The 20,520-nt window shown below is 42.1% G+C and overlaps 3 protein-coding genes across 5 annotated transcripts; 1 reads left to right on the forward strand and 2 right to left on the reverse strand.

Annotated features, from left to right (window-relative positions):
* Positions 1-3,519: 3,519 nt before the first annotated feature.
* kif23 (kinesin family member 23) lies at positions 3,520-13,922 on the reverse strand. 3 transcript variants are annotated; one of them, XM_084016813.1, is made up of 23 exons: positions 13,828-13,922; positions 13,543-13,606; positions 13,223-13,351; positions 12,681-12,786; positions 12,398-12,534; positions 12,173-12,285; positions 11,912-12,082; positions 11,699-11,743; positions 10,615-10,727; positions 10,225-10,346; positions 10,018-10,120; positions 9,857-9,936; positions 9,532-9,651; positions 9,279-9,438; positions 8,268-8,426; positions 8,008-8,174; positions 7,736-7,909; positions 7,378-7,581; positions 5,869-6,102; positions 5,185-5,273; positions 5,024-5,096; positions 4,093-4,163; positions 3,520-4,009 (listed from the first exon to the last, which is right to left on the reverse strand). In XM_084016813.1, the coding sequence occupies exons 1-23, from the start codon at positions 13,839-13,841 to the stop codon at positions 3,994-3,996; spliced, it is 2,664 nt and encodes an 887-aa protein (XP_083872939.1). In that variant the 5' UTR covers positions 13,842-13,922; the 3' UTR covers positions 3,520-3,993. The 3 variants fall into 3 exon arrangements, with proteins under 3 accessions (XP_083872939.1, XP_083872941.1, XP_083872940.1); XM_084016815.1 differs by lacking the exon at positions 11,699-11,743; XM_084016814.1 differs by lacking the exons at positions 3,520-4,009; positions 4,093-4,163; positions 5,024-5,096; positions 5,185-5,273; positions 5,869-6,102 and adding an exon at positions 6,125-6,685.
* Positions 13,923-14,394: 472 nt separating this feature from the next.
* ddb2 (damage-specific DNA binding protein 2) lies at positions 14,395-17,823 on the forward strand (the record flags this gene model as incomplete). The annotated part of the gene is made up of 11 exons (XM_084016876.1): positions 14,395-14,488; positions 14,564-14,725; positions 14,804-14,913; positions 15,073-15,264; positions 15,679-15,845; positions 16,045-16,144; positions 16,327-16,504; positions 16,819-16,964; positions 17,178-17,333; positions 17,420-17,465; positions 17,588-17,823. The coding sequence occupies exons 2-11, from the start codon at positions 14,590-14,592 to the stop codon at positions 17,821-17,823; spliced, it is 1,467 nt and encodes a 488-aa protein (XP_083873002.1). The 5' UTR covers positions 14,395-14,488; positions 14,564-14,589.
* A 191-nt stretch (positions 17,824-18,014) lies between these two features.
* LOC311018100 (protein FAM180A) lies at positions 18,015-18,928 on the reverse strand. Its single transcript, XM_084016877.1, has 3 exons — positions 18,746-18,928; positions 18,483-18,556; positions 18,015-18,365 (listed from the first exon to the last, which is right to left on the reverse strand). Exons 1-3 carry the CDS (start codon positions 18,804-18,806, stop codon positions 18,021-18,023), a joined length of 480 nt encoding a protein of 159 aa, XP_083873003.1. The 5' UTR covers positions 18,807-18,928; the 3' UTR covers positions 18,015-18,020.
* Between the last annotated feature and the right edge of the window lie 1,592 nt (positions 18,929-20,520).

Genomic DNA, 20,520 nt, shown 5'->3' on the forward strand with positions numbered 1-20,520 from the left:
CTTTCATTTCATCAGCAAAGACCTTGGAGCGCTGCTTAAATAATCAGCCAACTGCACGCAAAGCCCGGTTACGCCGCAGCGTTAACTGGATGAGATCAACCGCTTGTAAAAAAGCAGTGGGATTTCTCTGTGAGGGACACATTGTGGTCACAATGAAAGTGAGTCAACGGAAATCAGTCATGGCATACTGTCACCACAGAAAGGACACAGCCAGCTAAAAGTGCAGCCAAGCCACATACACTGGGAAAGGAGAATACACTCAACTGACAGCTGCAAGCACTTAGTCGGCTGCCAAGAACAAAGACAGGGAGGAAAAAACACTATTTGGCTATAATGAGCCTACGCAACAATGGCTTCCAATATTTCCAATGAAAACAAAAAAAGCATTCATATCTTGAATTACATTTGTCAGAGGTCAACTGTCTCCGTGTTAATGTGTAACCACAGCAACAAGCATGAGGATGAAAGGATTCTTGATTACAACTTGAAATCGAAATGACAATGTCAGGAAATAAAATGGACAGTGACAGACTAAACATCTGCTTAAATCATCTTTGGAAAAACATCAACAGTATGAAGTAAGTAATCAGATCGGCGAGACGCCGACGGTTTCACATAGTGGAGCGGCTAAGTGACATATCGGACTGAGAAGCCGAGCGGAGCAGGAGGCGGTGGAGGTGGAGCAGATGGGATGAGGTGTTCTGAACCACTAACCACATGTGCTTAAGGGTCAGAGTGATTCTCATCCAAAGTGCTTCTAAACAGCTGAAAAAACAAACTTTACCTCCGGGAGTCTCTGTGAGTTTGTGACTCTTTGACCCATCGGCTCGTCACAGCCGCACCAGCAGAAAAGAGAGCGTGGGAGCTTTTAGCTCTTATTAACACGGTGCCTCATGCCTCCACTGTGCGTTTTAGTATGCATTAAGGCAGAGGAGCATGAGGTGAGCGAAGAGCCGGCGGAGGAGAAAAAAAGGAAAAAAGGAAAGCCAGATGAGTCCCGAGAGGTTGGGAGATGGGCTGAATGACAATTGACTGGCTGTCAACACTCATCTGCGTTCGCATATCTTCCTGACCCGACACATTTAGCTGGCGGGCTGCCACGGCCTTGACATATGAAGACGTAGTGTACGGACCACGCTCAGAGCTTGGGTTTGGAAAGCTCTGCTCTCATGCAGTATTTACTTGTGTCTCCCACTAATTGGTTTCATTGTCAGGGAATTGTTTTCCTCGCCACTAAAAGAAGATGGAAAACCTTGTAATGGGTTCTGGTTTAGAGGACAGCTGTGGCTGTGATTTAAGCACTTGCTTTCGACATGCGCTTCAAATCAGGAACCATTCAGTTGTTATGATGCAGCTTTGGAGGCAAACCGATACCGCCATCATACTTTGGATGCTCTCCCCGGCCATGTTGAGGGTGCTGCTGGGTAGGGTTACGCTTTCATCACACCTATTTAAACCCATGGCCACTTTTCACAGCCTGACTCAGGACCGCGTGTTAATCACAGGAGCAGAAAGAGGTCATGAACCTGCTGCTGCAATCAAATATACTGAAACAAAATAGCTGTTGCAGGTTTAAATTATATGTAATGTCTAGCTTTTGAGGTATGAATGAGTAGTAAAATCATGTAGTTTTGGTTGGAGTAAATGATGATACAACAGGTAAAATAGTGGACAGCGTTATTTATGAATGGCCCTCATCAGCATCATAGATTGGTGTGAAAATGATTTCCTCCTGCATGTAGCAAAGGGCAGCTTAAGATCTCTTTATCAGAGTCATTCAAGCAAAGAGTCAATAAAACATTACAATTAGGCCTGCTCCTTTTTAATCTGAGATGGTGTAATTGACTGTGTGTATTCAATTAAAACACAGGATCTCCTCCAGCAAGTTTAATAACATTGATATGCATAATCATTAGCCCGAAGCTCTGAAAAACGTGTATTCTTACCATACAGTTGGATGACGGCTGTTCTCTTGAAGACGTGGTTTATGCTTATTGGAGGCCTTTGTGTGCAGTTCCCATTGGTTTTGTCCTCAAGTGTCTCTTCGTGTATCCGGCGATGTTGATCAGGGTCCGATAGGAGTTTCATAATAACATCTCTATAATGCTTGCGCCACTTGTGGTGGAGGGCTTGCAGTGAGGAGCGGGGGATAATAGTGTGCTGCAGCACACCAAACAGAGCCTGGTCAAAAAGCAGAGCACTCAATATCTCATAGGAGGGAATTTAATGGCCACTGGTTGCTCTGGGCTCTTGACCCTCTCCAAGAGGCTCCATGTTAGTCACTCTCCAGTGCTTTCCAATTGAAACCCAGCCAGACTGGTAGTAGATGAGATTTCAACTGTCTACTCAAAGCCTGGGTGACTGTACCGCCAGCTTCAGCTGGTCATTACACTGGTGATGCTCAGTTGATGAGAGATGGTGAAACTGGACGCCGACATTCTGCTGCAGCTTTCAAGTTTAGGGATTTCTCCCACTCCAGGCTGCTTATAGTGCAGTTTGAAATACATCGGAGATCGTTGTGTAGTCAAGTATGTCGTTTAGTTGCCTTTTTATAGACAAAAGCAGGAAGAGTACAAATATAGTGGTGGTACGTAATTGAGTGAATTTACTCCAATGCTGTAATTAAAACAGTTTGCAGTACTTGTACTTTTGAGCATTTTACTTTGCTGCATTTGTTTGACAGATCGCTATTTTACACACAAAACATCTGATCTGGATAGAAATTGTGATGCATTGTTATAGACTAAATGATCCCCAGCAGTTGTAAAGAAGTGGGGGGAGATAGTATATATTCTAATATAACAAGGTATTTTTGTTACCTAATGAATACCTTTTTATGGTGTGGTATTGCTTTAACTTGCTACTTACAAATAACATTGGACCTTTACATACTCTTTAATACCTCGGACCCAGTGACTTTACCTGGAAGCAGCCAATCGGACTAATGTAATGTGGATTTATATACAAGGTGTCTTGTCTAACATTGCATATCTAATCAAGCATGAGCACAGGAAAGCAATTTCTGCAAAGTAATTGAAAGCAGACTTTGTTTATGAGCGATTATTGCTACACTTGGCACAGGATCACCCAGAGCTCCAATGGGACGTTAAATCTCTTTTAAAGCATCATTTTAAAATAAACGGGCAGTTTCTCCTTATTAGCCCATCAACCATTCTGCTGACTGCTAATCTGTTTTAAAGCAGCACAAAATTGGCCCTTGCAAGTACAAAGGCATGAGAATTTATGACACACTTAAACTCTGTGCTTCTCTTCAGTGATATTCATTTAGATAGCATTTCTGCTATTGTTAACATGCTAACAGAGTAGTGCAGTATGGCTGAGGCCCCATCATACTGTCAGGCATCATGTGCCTCTCAAGTATTCCTTTGCTCAACATGTATAATGGACTGCTGTCCTGGGCTGCCATCTAGTGTTCAGAAATGAAACTGGCGCTTGGAGCACAACACACCATGTCTGTCAAAATTGCATTGTATTTACTGTGTGTATGACAAACTGATACGTCAAAGGAATTTTATTCCTGAGTGTACAGTGAAGGCAGGAGAGAGCAGTTCCATCTGTGGCAGAATCATATTTTATGAAGAAAGACATTCAAAAAGAAGTGGATTATTCAAACTCTACTTTAAACTCAATATAATTCAACAATCAAGAGACGGACCGTACGGAGCAGACAGAAATCAATATTCTGGCGGCTTCGCCGAGTAACATACGTGCTTATGTTACATAGAAAAGTGCCACACTAACTAAACATTTACCACCATCCTTGACTGGATGACATAACGCTCGCTGGTTCAAATACAACATATAAAATATTTTTACAAAACAGCTTTGGTGACCCATGTATATACACACCTTTTCATATATAAAAGCGTGGGAAATGTTTAAATATCATGACTAGAGCTAAATATAGAGTTCAGACTATTGCACAACAGCCAGGTGAGAGGGAGTGATCACTGGAGCAGCCGTCAGCTGCTTTTAGGGTTTTCTGCGCCTGTAAGAAGAGAAGAAGTCAATCAAATACTGTTCTGTGTACTGCAAAATAATAATAATAAATTATCTCTATAGACGGCTTACTTGGTGATCCCATGATGCTCGAAGCCAGGACCCATGTTTGATCCAGCCCTCATCTCCAAAGCCACAGAACACTGTGGACAGAACACGCATTAGGACCCAAATCTACTCTGAAGTGTTTACATTCATCTGAAGGACACATTAGCAACAACACAAAGATAAACACCGTTGATGTTTATTTCATATCTCTCTCTGCCTGCAATGGTTGTGTAATTTCAAGAGTGCTACAAGAAGTTACCTGATTTTGTAAAAAGAAAATGACAATAATAACAGAAGCCAAGATATATCCACGAAGTGAGTTACTAGTTAATTAGGTACGTCCTGTAACACAATACTAGAGGCCTACACACTTATCAAAAAGAAAAAAGTACAGGCACTCAGGTGAGGTTTATTTTAGTGGGTCATTTAAAAAAAGACACCAACGCGTGTCGGCTTGCGTCTTCCTCAGGGTGTATAAGGCACAAGCCGACACGCGCTGGTGTTTTGTACTTTTTGCTTTTTGTTAAGTTACCCTTAGCAAGAGCACCGGTGGTCTGAGGGACACCAGCAGCTCCCTGTGATCCTTTTGTTTGCCTACAAATGTATGTTTGGTGTCAGAGCTGCATTGATTTAATTTTTTGTATCAGAATGCATTGTATTTAGAGTTGAAAGGATTGGTGTAATATTTGATAGTGTCAACAATGGTGACATTTTATCTTATATGTTCACTGATTAATGGAGAATATAATCCATTGATAATCAATAATGAAAATAATTGTTCTTAGCCCCAAAGTTTGTTAATTATGACAAGCGTTATCCGATCATAACATTTTCAAATTAAAAGAACAAGTGATGTATGTTCGGATGCGTTTTTAAACATGCAGAGTAGATTTCATTACATCCATCTGCTCTCCAATGGTAGTTTATTGGAAACTAATTCATATCATCATCCTACCCTCGTCTCCACATCAGTCCAAGCACCATCTGTTCCATCTCCATTGGCACCTTCTGATGATTTTCTTTTGCGGCTGCAGACACAAATGTAAAGTGTTAAACGATTTTGAACATCATAACGCCTGGCTACTAAGCAACTCTGAACTGGCTGTGAGCTGCTACCTTGGGACTGTGGTGAGCTCCTGTTTCAGGGTCTCGATGTCCGTGAACTGGACGGCCTGCCCTCCTCCCCTCGTTTTAATCACCTCACCCTGGAAAATGAAGAATATGTGTGATGTTACAGCAAAGGGTGTTCTTTCTCAGTTCAAACAAAGTAAAAAAAATGCAGCACATGGTTATGAAATGTAAAACAGAAGCTACATTGAAAATACAAGTTACATGAAAATCAAAATCCCCAAATAATGATTTTTTTTTTAAAAGAGAAGTGACAAATTCTCAATAATTAATTACCCATTTTGAAAAAGGACCAGGACAATATACTGACAGTGTTTTACAGACAAAAAAAAACACCCTGAGATGCTCAAAGCATATTTAAATAAAATACAGCAGACTTCACTGCTCAGATACGTAGTGGAATGTGGTCTACCTTGGAGTGAAGTTTCAGAAATAAAGTATTTAGTGCATATTCCTCTGATGAATGTGAAACATACATGTGACCCTATTTAAAGCATTAATGTCTCCTAGTACCACTCAGAAATGTTGGTGATATCTAACTTACTATTGATTAGTTATAAAAAAACATAAAAAAGAAAAGCGTGATCATGCTAGCAAACTGATAATTGGAATGAATCGCTATTTGATTTCACTTCATTGCATCCAATAGCAAATGCTTCAACGCGTACTGACCTTAATAAGTTTGGTCTGTATCTCGCCATCAGAGGCGACCTCCTGGTGTGTTAACACGTATCGGTCACATTTCGACAGGGCCTTCTCATTTGGGGTCGACACCTGGATGGAATTGGGGATGACGGGCTGCAAAACAGTACCCAAGTCCAAGCTGGACGAGGGCTTGTGGTCCACCCACTTCTCGCCACCAGCTGAGCGGGAGCGCCGGTGCAACGGTCGCACCGGTGTCATGGTCTACAGAGTGGAGAAGCAGTTGTAAGACAAGCCAACATAAATATAAGCAAGACAAAGCTCAGATCAAATCCTAAAAAGCAAACCATCTTGAGACTGGTATAGGATGGAGATTTCTTCAGTCGTAGAAACACAAATGTGGGGGGAAACTGTCAAATATTCTGCCTGGTGAGTGGAGGGGGAAAAAATCTTCATAGCACTTGATCAGAGACTCTATAAAACCTAAACTGATTCCTGTAGCTAACTCACTGACCCTGTAGTTCCTCTCAGTTAGGTCTAGATCATATGTAGGGGAGTTGACCTCTTCCTCCTCTCTAACCCGAAACAGAGCTCTCCTCCTGGTCCTGCTGCTGACTGAGGAGCCTGCTGGGGACTGGGTTCTCATGGGCGTACTGGGGGAACGGTAAACCTGTCTGCTCTCCAGGGCTGCCTGCTCTTCCCATGCAGAAATGCAATCAGACACAGACAGGCTGCTACTGCTGCTGGGGATGGGGCAGGTAGGCCTTGGGTTCATTTCAACCTCCTGAACTCTAGTGGCACTGACTGGTCCTGGCACTGGCCTGACATGGGGAGAGTCAACAGGGCTCTGAGGAGTGAAGGGGAGAGACTGCACAGTTAGATACAGTTAGTACAAAGAAATTACGAGAATAAAACGTTCCTGTAGCTGGTGGAATGGAGCAGCAGACATCTGCAGTCCATTATGTCACATTACTATTGTCACTATGGGCTGCAGGGTAATATGATTTTTTTAATGGTGCAGACCTAATGATTGAGAAATATGAATCTATGATCAACACCAGTTGCCTGCTTACTATATGTACATGTGGCTACAAGATAACACCTTTGAATATATCCTAATGTAGAGCTGGAACCATCACTTAAGACATTTGCCTGATAAATAATTTTCTGTTAAATGGTACTGTGGACTTTTGTGGATATGGTGATGGTAATTTCTCAACATATTCAAAGAAACATTAAGTAATTGAAATAAAATGATCCATAGATTAATCATTAATGAAATTTAAAAATTGTTACTTGCATTTCCTCTTCAACTCATCACATTCCTCTTTACCAGCTAATATAATCAAACAGTCACATTTTAAGTTTCACAACAGTAGTTAAGTGTTGCAGGATGAATGTGCTGTACTACAGTTATTAATGTGGACGCTCCGACTGCCTCCACATTGGTGATGTTAGTAATGTTAGACCGCTGAAGAAAACAGATAAATCAACCAGGCTCTAGGCAAGTGCTGTAGACACATGGTCAACACAACGTACAGGGACAGGTGAGGGTGAGGCCGATCTCTTAGGAGGGAGGCGTTCCTCCCTGGAGGGCCTCTGAGGCTGCGTCTGACGCGGTGGAGGATCAGGGCGACCTGGAGTCTTGCTCTCCGTCACGATGGCCTTGAGCTGCTTCAGCTTCTCGTCTTTCACCCAGAGCTTGTTTTGCATCTCCAGCTGCATTGCATTAACGCGTCGGTCCTGCACAGCGAGAGGCATAATGTTAAAGTGCAACACCACCGGCTGCATTAGCAATCATTGGGAAAGGTGAAACAATACAAACGATATAATCCAAGGTGTGCTACTTTAACACAAAACGTATTTATCAGCCTGTGTTATGAGAGGGGTTACTCACACATTCTTTCTCCCACTTGTACTGTGTGTCTGTGACCACGCCATGCATGCGCTGCTCGATGCGTCTCTTGTCAGTCACCTCCCTCTGCAGCCTCTGGTCTCTGGTTTCCAGTTCATACTTGAGAGAACGCTTGTCGTCCTCATAGATTTTAGTGGTTTTCTGCAGGATATCAATCTGGAGGAGGACCATACAGGTCGTTAAAGAAACTGAGCAATATATTGACTAAACAGACCAGAAATCTCTGGGAGGTCTGAAGGTTCTCGTCTCGTCACCTTGTGTTCCTGCATCCTGTTTTTTTTCTCCAAGCGCTCGAGCTCCGTCTTGTTGTTCTGAATGATTTTGTCCTTATCCACCAGTTTGCCATTTTGTTCATGAATGACATTTTCTTTGGAAATTAGGATGTTGTCCAGTTCCTGTAACATCGACTTCATCTTGTTGGCTAAAAAAAACACAAACGGAGAGAATATGAGAGCCAAGATAAGAAATCCAAACCTGATCATTCAAAGCTGTGGGCTCGGATGTCAGCAGGCACCTGCATTGTTGTATTCGTCAATCATCATCTGCCTGATCCTGTGTCTGCTCTGCAGAGCTTCAGCCACCCTGGTCAGGGTGGTGTCATCGTGGGGGTCAGTCAGGTCACAGCAGGGTAGAGGTGGGAAGCTGTTCACCAGGTTTATAACAGAGGCCAAATCTAAAGGAAGCAGAGACAATTAACACAACTGCTCTTTTCTATGTTTACAAGTGTAAACATACTGCATTGGGCCAAATATGGAAATACTGTTGTACATTTTTCCACAAATTAAGACTCAAATGTGAGGACTAACTTCATTATAAATGAATATAAGCAGAAGATGTGAGAATGTTTTTGATTGGAATGTACAGTGCCTATAAAAAATTTAAAATAATTCACCAATATAATTTGGGCTTTTTTTGACAATGATTTACAAAGACTAAATATTTAAAATATATAATGTAAAATAAGTGCTTGTTAAATCCCATTGACAACAATTATCACCTAGTTAACAAACATCTACCGTTTACCAAAATGTTTTAGTTTGTTTTACATTACAGAATGTACCTGAAAATATTTGTCTAGGTTAGTAAACTCAGCTCGTCTTCAAAATCCTCCTTCTAGCTCAAATGCAAGTTCAAAATTAAGCTCTTAGAAACTATTATTCCAGGCGCAATAACCACAACCAAAGAAAACAGGAAAACATGCATGGGAATGAATAACTTTTATAGGTAATGTAAGTAAATGACTGCGTAATGAACAGAAAGAATGAGCATTAACTCGGCTTTTAAAAGAATCTGACAAAGACTTGAATCCGCTGCTTCATGCCGATTCTCTTTGAGACGGTAAAATTAGAAATGTAATAGACTATGGTTTGACATGTTTCATTTAAATAAGCCAGTTTAATCCGTTATTGACCACTTATCCTGTTACGGGTTGCGGGGGCCGGAGCCGAGTCCAGCTGATGTTTCCCCCATAAATCAGGCATGTCTCACATTTGTTCCAATACATCCAATATAGTGCATAACATACCTCTATCTATTGGTCCGCCACGCTCATCCAGCTTGCGAGACAGCTCCTCTTTAAATGCCTGGTTTCTATGGCGACGGCCCGGGGTGAAGCCACAGATGGGCCTGTCCACTGGCCGTGCCACCTCCACCTCCTGGGTCATCTCTGCAAACCGCATCACCAGCTGGACAAACAGAGAGCATCTTTCATGTGTCAGACAGAAAGCAGCTTACATGTTGTTGTTAAGAGAAGCCGTGAAGGTGCAGCATGGATTTACCAAGGTTTCCTCGTAGTCATCGGCTTTGGGATTGACACAGACAACCATTCTGACTTTTCCCTCTCCGTCAAAGTAGTTTTTGAACAGATGGGTTACTTTTGAGTCTCTGTAGGGGACCATCTGTAAGAGAAAAACTATATTACTGCATGGTTCATCAGTAAATATTAGGGATGCCGCAGATCTCAATATAATATTCAACCGTACACTACGCCATGCACGGTTCAATACACACTTATGAATTGAGGTCATTTCGGTTATGCAATAAAATGTCATGCATCCCTAGTAAATACATCACAGTATTCAGCTTTAGTCTGGTGATTCATACCCTGTTTGTGCCACACATCTGGTTCTCTCGGAGTATCTCAATGCACGTCCGCAGATTCAGCAGAGACTGATTAATGTTACCTGCAAGGAAAGAATGCTGTTTAATCTCATACCAACTTCAGCTAGAAACAACATTTATTTTTGGATGTTTTGGTAACAAACCTGCTTCGCGTATACGTGTGCCCTCTGCCCCCGTCCTCCCAGTGCGCTCACTTCCTGCCAAGTCCACCAGGCACAGCTGACTAACAGTCACCTGATTTTTATCCTAACAAACACAAATCAGAAAATACTGAACTGTATCAAAACAGGTGCTTATAATTCATCCAAATATGAATCGGGGACCAGATGTTTGGTTTCAGTTCAACTCACCTGGAGAATGGTGTCGCCATCTGCATCGAGGGGGGCTTGAGCCAGTTTAACAATGAGCACACTGTGGGAGCGACTGGACTCCCTGTTCAGGCGGGTGTTTGCCACCTTTCTCTTCTTCTGACCTGGAATAACACAGAAAAGGCAACTTTTCAAACGTGTTTAGTCAGAGATTCCATATTCACATAAAAGTTCAACCACTATTAACTATTTTTTCCCTTACTCAGCTCAGAGAGAAGATTAACTGTGGTCATATCCTGGCCAGAGCCGACCCGGAGGCCAGCAATGCCAGGTCAGTCACATCTACTATCATCAGTGCTATGTTTTTTCTTTACTTTCCCCCCTTTAAATGTGACTTTTTGACTTCCAAATGCAGATGTTACAACAACTTACCTCTCCAGAATACTTGAAACGCCTCCTCAGCAGACTTGACTTCCACCTCCATACAACCAGACACATACATGTTATGATTCTGGTCCTCTCTGAGGATTTTGGATTGAGGTGGTCTACATTGAGAACAAAAAGTGTCAGTGATGCAACAGATGTGTCGAACAATTGGAGGAGAATATTAATTTTGCTTGATTCCAGCCATGGGGGGGAATAATTCAGGGACATTCATGAAGCGCCATACAAAAGCGACAGACAGCAGGTTTAAGGACATTTATGAGCTTTGCCATAAAGACTACAAGCAGCTGGGGGATGATGCAATGATTTTTTAGGACTAAATGAACACTCATCAATACTGGAAACATCACCATGCGTAGCCTGCAATCAGCATCAAACCTCATTATTTTATGGCCACTCTAAATCTGGCATTGAATACTTGCCCAGAGTATTACTTTTAACTTATTCTTCAAGTCAGACCATTTGATTTGAATGGTAATTTCACCAATTTGACAGTATTTTATTCAGGCATTATTTATTGTGCTGCTGCTTGTGTTTTAACAAGAGAACTTTGGCTTCAGGGCTGCAATTAATGATTTTCATTTATTGGTATTTTTTTGTCAGTCATTTGTTCTATAAAATAAAAAATGCCATCACAAAGTCTTTGGTGACATCATCAAATTGCTTGTTTTCTGATATAGTTTTGGAGCACCAGTCCAAAACTATATCACTTACTACCATACTCCTGGAACTAGTGAAATTTGGCATTGCTGCTTCAGAAAACCAGTCTGATTTAATAATAGTAAAATCCATTCAGCTGTATTTGGCATTTTTGCCAAAAAGACTTCTCAAAGTAAGGTTTCAATTTGGATCATGTCAGAAAAAGTTCCATCCTTTCAAAATGTTATGCCTTGGATTGGTGAATTTTTAAAAATATTGCTTCTGGGTAAGTTATTTGTTGTTTACCATTTTTGAGGAAGTTTGTAAATTTGAATATGTCTCCAGCATTGACGGGGTTCTAGTCACAATCTAGATTGTAGGTTTTTGTGAAATCAGGCTACTAGTCATATATGAGCATTCACTGGTCACATACATGAACTCAGTGTTCTGGCGTACAGGTGTGCCTCCACCGTTCCACCTAGTAAACAGAAAGGATAATTGTCTTCCAGCTACTTTAAAAGAAATCACCTCCACATTTAAATAGAATTTGTCTCTGAACAGGTAACATGTTATGCTGATTCTCTTCTCATCAGTCTTTAAATGCATGAATTATGTTCCTTTCACGTAACGTATTTCATGGACTCACTTTGGTTTGATTGCATCCTCCTGACTTTCCTCGAGGAGGTCATAGATGTAGTTGTTGTAGATTTCTATGTAGGAGACGAAGACGCTGTAGCTGCTGTCCTCATCCATACCATCGATTTTATGAGCCTCCTCCGACTTAATCATGTCAGCAATTTCTGGATCAAGCTTTTGCCTAAAATTCAAGTAGTGACATGTATTGTATATAATTATACATCAGTTACACTGCAGCAGAACACTGGTGCTTAACAGGACTCAGACTTACCTGGAGGAGAAGGGTTTAGGAATAGGCACGTTGTTTTCCCGCTTTTGGCGCTCCAACAACGCATCGACTTCATTCTGGACCTCCATCCCATTTTTGTCATCAGTCTTGAAAACCTGAAAAGAAAAACAGCAGGAATTTAAGAAGGTAATTAAGTTTGTATTATTAACATGTGTGGGTACAAGAGATTATCAACATCATTCTTATTTATAATATTTGCTCCCTTACATATCTTTTGGCCTGGTAGGTTCCTATACTGTTGAAGATCATGTCAAGAGAACGAGGTAGAAGTCCACCCTGGCCTGGGGAGCCAGTCATGGTGAACGTCTTTCCACTTCCTGTGACCCCGTATGTGAAGAGCAGACCTGAAACAATGCAAGAGAATTCAGTGGAAGAAGATTCAGTGGAAGGAAATGCAAGTGAATTACTGCTATTGAGAAATACATTTAGGCAGATAGCTGTAGTCAAACTGTTATTGTTTGGAACAAATAAATGCAGCTTTTATTCTTACCATTTTTTCCATGGATGAGGTCGTCCACAAGAGGTTTGGCTACATGCTCAAACAGCTCCATCTGGGACATCGACACTCCAAATACTTTTTTGAAGGAATACTGTGTCTGAGAAGCAAAAAAAAAAAAAATAAGGGGAATACACATGGGGAAATACAGTATATCACATTAAAAAGGAGTTAGCTTGCTCATTATATTTTTTATTATTGTCGATAAATGCCCTAAAAGCACTAAAAAACAATGTGGTATTTTTGTGTCTACTTTCTGAGGCTCACCCAAACCCACTTCCTACTAAAAGACAAACAAATGATAACATTCAAATGTCCAAATCACGTGTGCACTGTAGTTTTGAGAAAACGTTGTTTAATCATGTGGATTAATAAACATTTGATACACTACCGAGTGTTAATGGAAGCAGGACGTGTTTGAGGGATTGAATGGAGGAACAACGGCTACGACAACACTGGTTTACAGGAACAATGTGTTGTTGGTTTTGGTCTCTACGTGGGAATAGTTTACAGTAAGAGCATGCAGACCACGTTACCTCTTTGTACTCTCCATTGCGGTTTGTTTTAAAGCCTTCGGGTGCGTGTAGCTGGATGGTGCTGCTGCTGATCACCTCGATGCAGCACTCCTCGTCCTCCCCACCCAGAGGCCGGACACGGCAGTACACCTGGGCAGAAGGAAGGACGGTTGGACGACGTGTTTATTCGCTACCCTCAGTTAACTGAGTCTTTTGGGCAAAACTATTAACCACCCTTCGTAACGAAGCGATATCTTCGCTACAACTCGCCAGACACTAAACATTACACCCCGAACGTTAATACATTATACGGATTGTTAACAAACGTAATTGGAACTCACTCCAACGGGATCTTTCTGGGTGTTGGAAGGCTTTTTGGGAGGCCTGCGAGGGGTTTTACCCTTCCTGAAAAAAATAATCACAATTCATAAGCACAGGACATGGGTAGCGCTCACAAAGCACCGACTAGACGGCTTATTAGCCCACAAGCTAGCGGTACGGCTAAGCTAGCTAGCGTTAGTTGTTGAGATTCCGTTACAAGTCCGCAAACTGAAACACAACATCCAACATGATACGTATAGGTAACGGACTTTGAATGCCGTTGTAAAGAAGTAAACTTTACTCACATTTGTCTGATCATTGTAACTCGCTGCGTCTTGCTTCGTTTTTCTTCTTCTTACCGTTCCTACCGTTTTGAACTTTCCCTCCCCCCTGAAATCAGGAGGACTTTTTCAAAACTAGCCGGCAGCAGCCAATGAGATTTCACAACAAGCAAACACGTGTTTCCGCCTTCGTGCCGAGCCTTTTGTGGAAGCAACGGAACTGTAAACTATGTAACAGTCGTCAGGTACACAGATAGGCTACTAACAGACCAACAGAAAACTCCACGAAACCATGCAAACGAAAATAAACAGCAACACGAAGCCTTCACTATGACAGTATTTATTTATTTGTGTATGTGTTTATTTATATTTAGTATATTATATATATATATATAAACTATACATATACATATGTCATATATGACTGACCTCATCATAATAATAATGTGTTTTCATAAATTAAGCCCCTCAGCTGATCTGACGTCAGTTTGTAGTCTTACTTGAACATCAAACATGGCGTCCGCTGAGGGTTGTCGGTACATAAACACGCACTGACACCTACCGTCCACCAGTTGTAACTCACACAAGTTACAAAACACAGCCGTGCAGCCATTATCACTCCCACGTTACACAAACCCTGTAGTCCCTGTCGGTATCCTGCAGCACTCAACACTGGACGTCCCAGGTAAGCCGTCTGTTTGAACCTTACTGTGGCAGCTTGTTTAGTGTCGAGTCAAATCATATCTGTTGTGTTGTGCACCAATAGTCGTTATTTAGCGTGGAGACATGAAAACGAGACGGACGAAGTCAGCAGAAGCAGCAGAATCTAAGGCTAAACCGAAGAAAAGAACTGGGGAGAACTCCAGTCCAACTCTCTCCCAAAAACTACAAGACAGAAAAAATGGCGAAACATCCAAACAAGGTGCGCAGCCCTCACAGGACAAGCTTCAGTACGTTGCACATGAAATGTTCCCGTCGTGACAGTCGATTGGCCTTGCAGGGCCTCCTCTTAAATCCAGAAGAATCCAGAAGAGAGGAGAGTTTGTGAGCATCCTGCACTGCATTTACAGGAGCACTCTGGGACAAGGTCTTCACTCACAGATGAGACGGGTGAGACTGCCGAAGGCCCAAATACAGACACAGTGAATATGTGTAATTATTGCCATATCTGTATGTGAATGTAGAATGGAAATCTCCACATGCATCACATCATCATTCCATGTGTGCATCACTTTCTGTAGTTGTACGTGACGTTGTTGTGTCTCCCAGTGTCTGCAGGAAGCTTTTGTACGCTTGCTGCCGTCCTATCACTTCCACAGTGCTACCAGCCCCTTCAACAGGAGGATCACCTGTCTGGAATGGCATCCCCTTCATCCCACCACCCTGGCAGTGGGCTCCAAGGGTGGGGACCTGTACCTGTGGGATTATGAGTTGCCCACAAGGAAAGCCTTTCTTAAAGGGGTGAGTTCCAGCACCAGGTGCTTGAACGACAACAGTATATGACTTTATGCATTATGCAACACTTTACAATTACATATCTTGCAGCTATGATTTAATTTCAAAACTATGCAATTAGATTGACTTGAGAACAGATTTGACTAGTTCTGGTCTTGGATGATGAAATCCCACTCAGCTGTTCGCCTCATCTAGGCGGGCATGATGGCACTTTGATTCAAATGGGACAACTTTAACAGTGTTCACCAACACAGACGTACTGAAGTAAGACCAAGTCTGTTACGCTACAGTCAGAAAGGGTTCTATATTTGTGCCTGACCACCAATCTTCCTATCGACTGTTGGTTTAATGTGAACATCTGCGTGGTGGTGTGGTCTGATAACTGCCCCGTGATAGGCCTGCATTTATGTCCCTGCACAGAGCGGAGCAGGAGACTTTATCGGAGGGATGAAATTCTGCCCGATGGACCTTTCCAAAATCTACGTGGCTTCTGGTGAAGGCACGTTGACCATGCAGAGCTTTGAAGGCCGCACGCCCGTCGTTCTGTCCAGAACCCAAGACTGTGGCCACGATCACCACAACGTTTGGTGAGAAAACTGCAAAGAAGCCTGATATTTGGCTTAAAGAGATGCTGTGATCTTGTAAATGTGATGCTTACGTGTAATGTTTGCATCTCCATTATTTCAACTTTTTAAATCATATTGTTCCATTATGGGATCTCAAGCTTCATCCCAGTTCAATTTCTCATCTGTAATATCCAGTAAACGTAGTGTTTGCTTCCTACAGTTACTGGTACTGCTGTGTAGACGTGTCTGCACGTCGACAGATGCTTGTGACGGGAGACAACGTGGGCAGGCTTGTACTCCTGGGTTTGGATGGCCAAAAGGTACATGTCCATACCCCACGGAAGTGGAGCGCTTTAGTTATTCTGCTGTATTTGAATGAACCAACAACTTGTGTTGTCATCTGGCCACCAAAGAGAATCAGTATTTCTCATATGGATATGATGAAGTTACAAGGTGTGCATTTCAATTGTAAATGCCTTTTTGTCCTGTTCTGATGTTGTAGATTTTCAGCGACAAGTTGCACAAAGCCAAAGTGACCCACGCTGAGTTCAACTCCTCTTGTGATTGGTTGTTGGCGACCGCCTCAGTCGACCACACGGTGAAGCTTTGGGACCTGAGAAACCTCAAGGACAAGAAGAGCTTCCTCCATGAGATGCCTCATGAGAGAGCTGTCAACTCAGGTAACACTTCCTTGTTTCACTTTCAGCTTTCTCTCTTTACTATACATTTTTTATATTTTTTTGTGCCATATAAATTTTATGAAAGTAAATTATCCATTAAGTGTAACTTGTCTTGACCTTTTTAAGGGAGCTCTGGATTTTCACATCCATGTTCCCCAGCTTCTGTTCTGTTTCCTTAATTTATTTGATAAAAAGGTAGACAAGAACCCTAATATGAGTTTATGGCCATGATTTGTATTACAGTTGCTATGGACAACAGGTTGAAAAGAAAATCTAGATAATATTGTAAAGCTGGTACCGTCATCTCCTCTTAGCCTATTTCAACCCGTTGGACTCCTCCAAGTTGCTCACCACAGATCAGTATGACCAGATCCGGGTCTACTCATCTCCCGATTGGACAAAGCCTCAACATATCATCCAACATCCACACAGACAGTTCCAGCATCTCACGCCCATCAAGGTTTGTTTACCGGTATTCTCTAGAGGTGTATGTATCCTACTGTAAAAACTACTAGAATACCTAGTTCAGTTGCACAAAAGATCAATGCACATGTCATTACATTTCTAGATAATGTCGGGCCCGGTCGTCTCTGAAGAGATGTGCCAGGGGGAAGCAATATTTAGCGGTAGGTTACCATTTGTGACAAACAACGCTGTTATTGTTTCTCTGTAGGCCACATGGCACCCAGTCTATGACCTCATCGTGGCGGGCCGCTACCCTGACGACCGAGTTTGCCCTGGAGATGAGAGGACCATCGACATCTTTGATTCCAACACAGCAGAGCTGGTGTTCCAGCTGCAAGATTCCAGCGCTTCAGGGATCAAATCTGTGAGTGTGTCTTTTCAAAACACCAAGGAAACTTTCAAAACATGAAAAACGTATTTATTAACACACACACAAATATTTATCTGCAGATCAACAAATTCAATCCAATGGGTGACGTGATTGGATCTTCAATGGGTAAGTTTTTTCAAAAGCATGTCATTGATTAGATCTGATCAAACTAGTTCTGTGAGAAGACTCCACAGTGTGTCAACCCGTGTAACCGTAACCCTTAAGCTGCTTTTGTTGTTCGCTTGCAGGTGTAACGGTGCTGGTCTGGGATAAAAACAAGGCATTGAACATTCATCAGCAAAATGCGCAGGAGGAAACCTCGGCGTTGGAGGGCAGTTCAAGAGGGCAGCGAAGAAGTTCGCAGCGCTCCAGCAAGGACAGGAGAAGTCCTGCGGTGGACGCAAAGCTCAAGAAGAAACTGGCTTCACTCGAGGAATACGAGACCAAAACCAAGACTGGGTGTTCTAAAAAAAGGAAGAAGTAAACTTTATAATAGTGTGACCCATGTGTAAAGTGTTTTTCTAGTGTATTATAATAAAGAATTATGTTTCCTACATGATTGACTTCTTATTTGACAAATCTTTGTCCACATGCATTATTATACATGAATACGCATTACAGGATGATTCAAGGCAAGCAATTTATTGCATACGCCTTTATTTCATACTGTGTGTGTGTGTGTTATGCATAACTGAAGAGATAACTTCCACGTAGTTCATGGACGGTAACGTTTGCCAGCTGGAGGAGCACTTCACTCCATGCCTCCTGTTCCTCTCGACTCTCCTGATGCCCGGCCTGCTGGGCAGAGTACACCATGCTCAGGACAACCCCATCAAACTGATTCTGAGTCAGCCGACTCTTCTGATCCTTCAGTGTGGTCACCATCTGCGTCATGGAGCTCAGACTTCTGGGAATGTTGTCATTGATCTGAGATAGAAAAGCCTGTCCCGACCTCATCGATGCCATCTCCTCGTCCAGCAAGACAATGTTGTTGTCAGGGTCTATACTCACCCCGCCCAGCAAGAACTGCATAGACGATAGGAAAAAAATAAACATGCATCACTGACTCTGCAGGTGAAATATGGCATGATATTTGATTTAGCTGCATGGAGATTTCTGTTGACTCTTAAATGAAGGAAGTACCTCAAACATCAGGTTTGCATCAGAGACAGATGTGTCAGTTTTTTGCAGAGTTGGACTTCTGCCTGCAGCCACATCTAAAGTAGAAAATACTGACGTTTAACTAATGTAATGGAAATTCAGACAAACTGTTGTGCCTGCATATACACTGACACCTGCTATGTCATATATTGCATATTGATCCATGCATGCAGTATAATTTGATCACACCCTAAAAATCTCTATCTTCATCACAGTCCTGTTAGGAGAACTTCTTTTCCACTTACCTTGCAGCACAAACAAAAGCCATAAAATAACCAGAAGGCAGATTTGAAGTTGTATTTTCATTTTCGTCTTTGATTATTCCCAAAAAACAAAATACTTCATCCTTTTCTCCTCTCCCTCACCAACTTGTGTGAATCCAGGCAGAAACAGCGCAGTCTGGATACCATTCATTTTTCCACCTTGGAAAAAAAACTCCCAAATGCCAGATGGCTGTGATGCAGAGCAGAGAGGGATATTTTTTAAATCCTGGATTTTCATCAACAGTGTGCAGAATTTTGAGCCAGCATTACTTGAACCTTTTCACCCTTTTATCTGCATAATTGAAGTACAAACAATTAAGCTATTGCTTGAATGATGTGTCACGGCCGGCTCAAAAACCATGACAAATAATAGGAGAAGACGCAAGAAGTTAAAGCAAGAAATGATCATTTATTGAAACTAACTCAAAAACCAACGTATCAATGTCGAAACAAAACAATAAGGAGCATGGAGAGTGGAGAGCAGGATTTCTCCCTTGTCCTCCCTCTCTCTCGCAGAGTGAGGTGTGCTCTTATAGTACTGGGAACACTTGGCCCAGGTGTTCCCAGCAACTAACCACGCCCAAACCCCTCCTGCTGGGCATCTGCAACACAACAGTACAAGCAAACAGTACCACAGCACCAGAGGCATGGCCGTCACAGATGCATTTACCGGAATATTCATGTTGAATAAAACAAAACAAGGAAGAAAATTTAGTTTAGTTGAAGTTGAGTATGTTATTTAGGGAAACCCACAGAGATTTTGACTTGAATGCTGCTGGAAACTGTTGGAGTTGCCCCCAGCTTTTTGTCACCACCCTCTCTGCCACCTGTCGTCCACTTTCCACCCATGGTGCAACTCATCAGTGTTTCCCAAACGTTTTATTTCTGGGACCTACTTTTTGAAAATGATAAACTATCACGACCCAACTCACAGTAGGCCTTATCTATAAATTGTGAGAAGATCGAATTATTGTGTAAATAAAGAAAATAAAAAACAGACATTTTGAAGATACATACGTTTGAAAAATCACATATTTGATGCATGTTTAATAACATATACTCGTGTTAATTACTTCATGAATTGGATCAAATAATAGCTTTGGTTGAGTGCAGGTTCTCGTTTTTCCCCAATCATTGATAAAACAGAATGTAGACTTTGGCTCTCTCGTGTGGCCCAAATGTGTACTGTAGATCCAAATGTTATGTAAAAGTCTGTGGAGGAAATTGCCTGCTTTGGTTAATTACCCACTATTAATACATTTCTTTATTGTTGTACAGGGAAGAGAAAAAGGGGCCTCTTCCAGCAGGATCAGGCAGCTGTGCTGAGGGAGATGCTGGCTGAGGATGTATCGCAGCAGGAGCAGAACCGGGCTCAGCGAGATACCCACATTCAGTTGCTCCTTGCTGACGCCCGAGATGCCAGACAGTTGGAAGCCACGATGAGGAGGGAGGAGAGTGCACAGACGGCTGCATTCAACCAGGCGTTCCTTGGTCTCCTGGGCCAGCTCGTCCAAGCAATGAGTGACCGGCGTACATAAAACATTCCCCTCACCTGGACCTGGTCTCTAGAGACATACGTACTTTGGACTTTGTAAATAGTTGGTTTTGCACTTTACTTTTGTTTTTAATAAATGTGTGATTGTATCAAGACTTTCTGTTTCATTCATTTGTCTGTACACGTGCAGAAAAGGGGTTAAAAAGCAAAAGTTAAGATTTCCTACCATATACTTTTACTTCTATTTACATTACATACATTA

The sequence above is a fragment of the Eutrigla gurnardus genome (genome assembly GCF_963514095.1).
Source record: "Eutrigla gurnardus genome assembly, chromosome: 9".
Classification (NCBI taxonomy): Eukaryota; Metazoa; Chordata; class Actinopteri; order Perciformes; family Triglidae; genus Eutrigla; species Eutrigla gurnardus.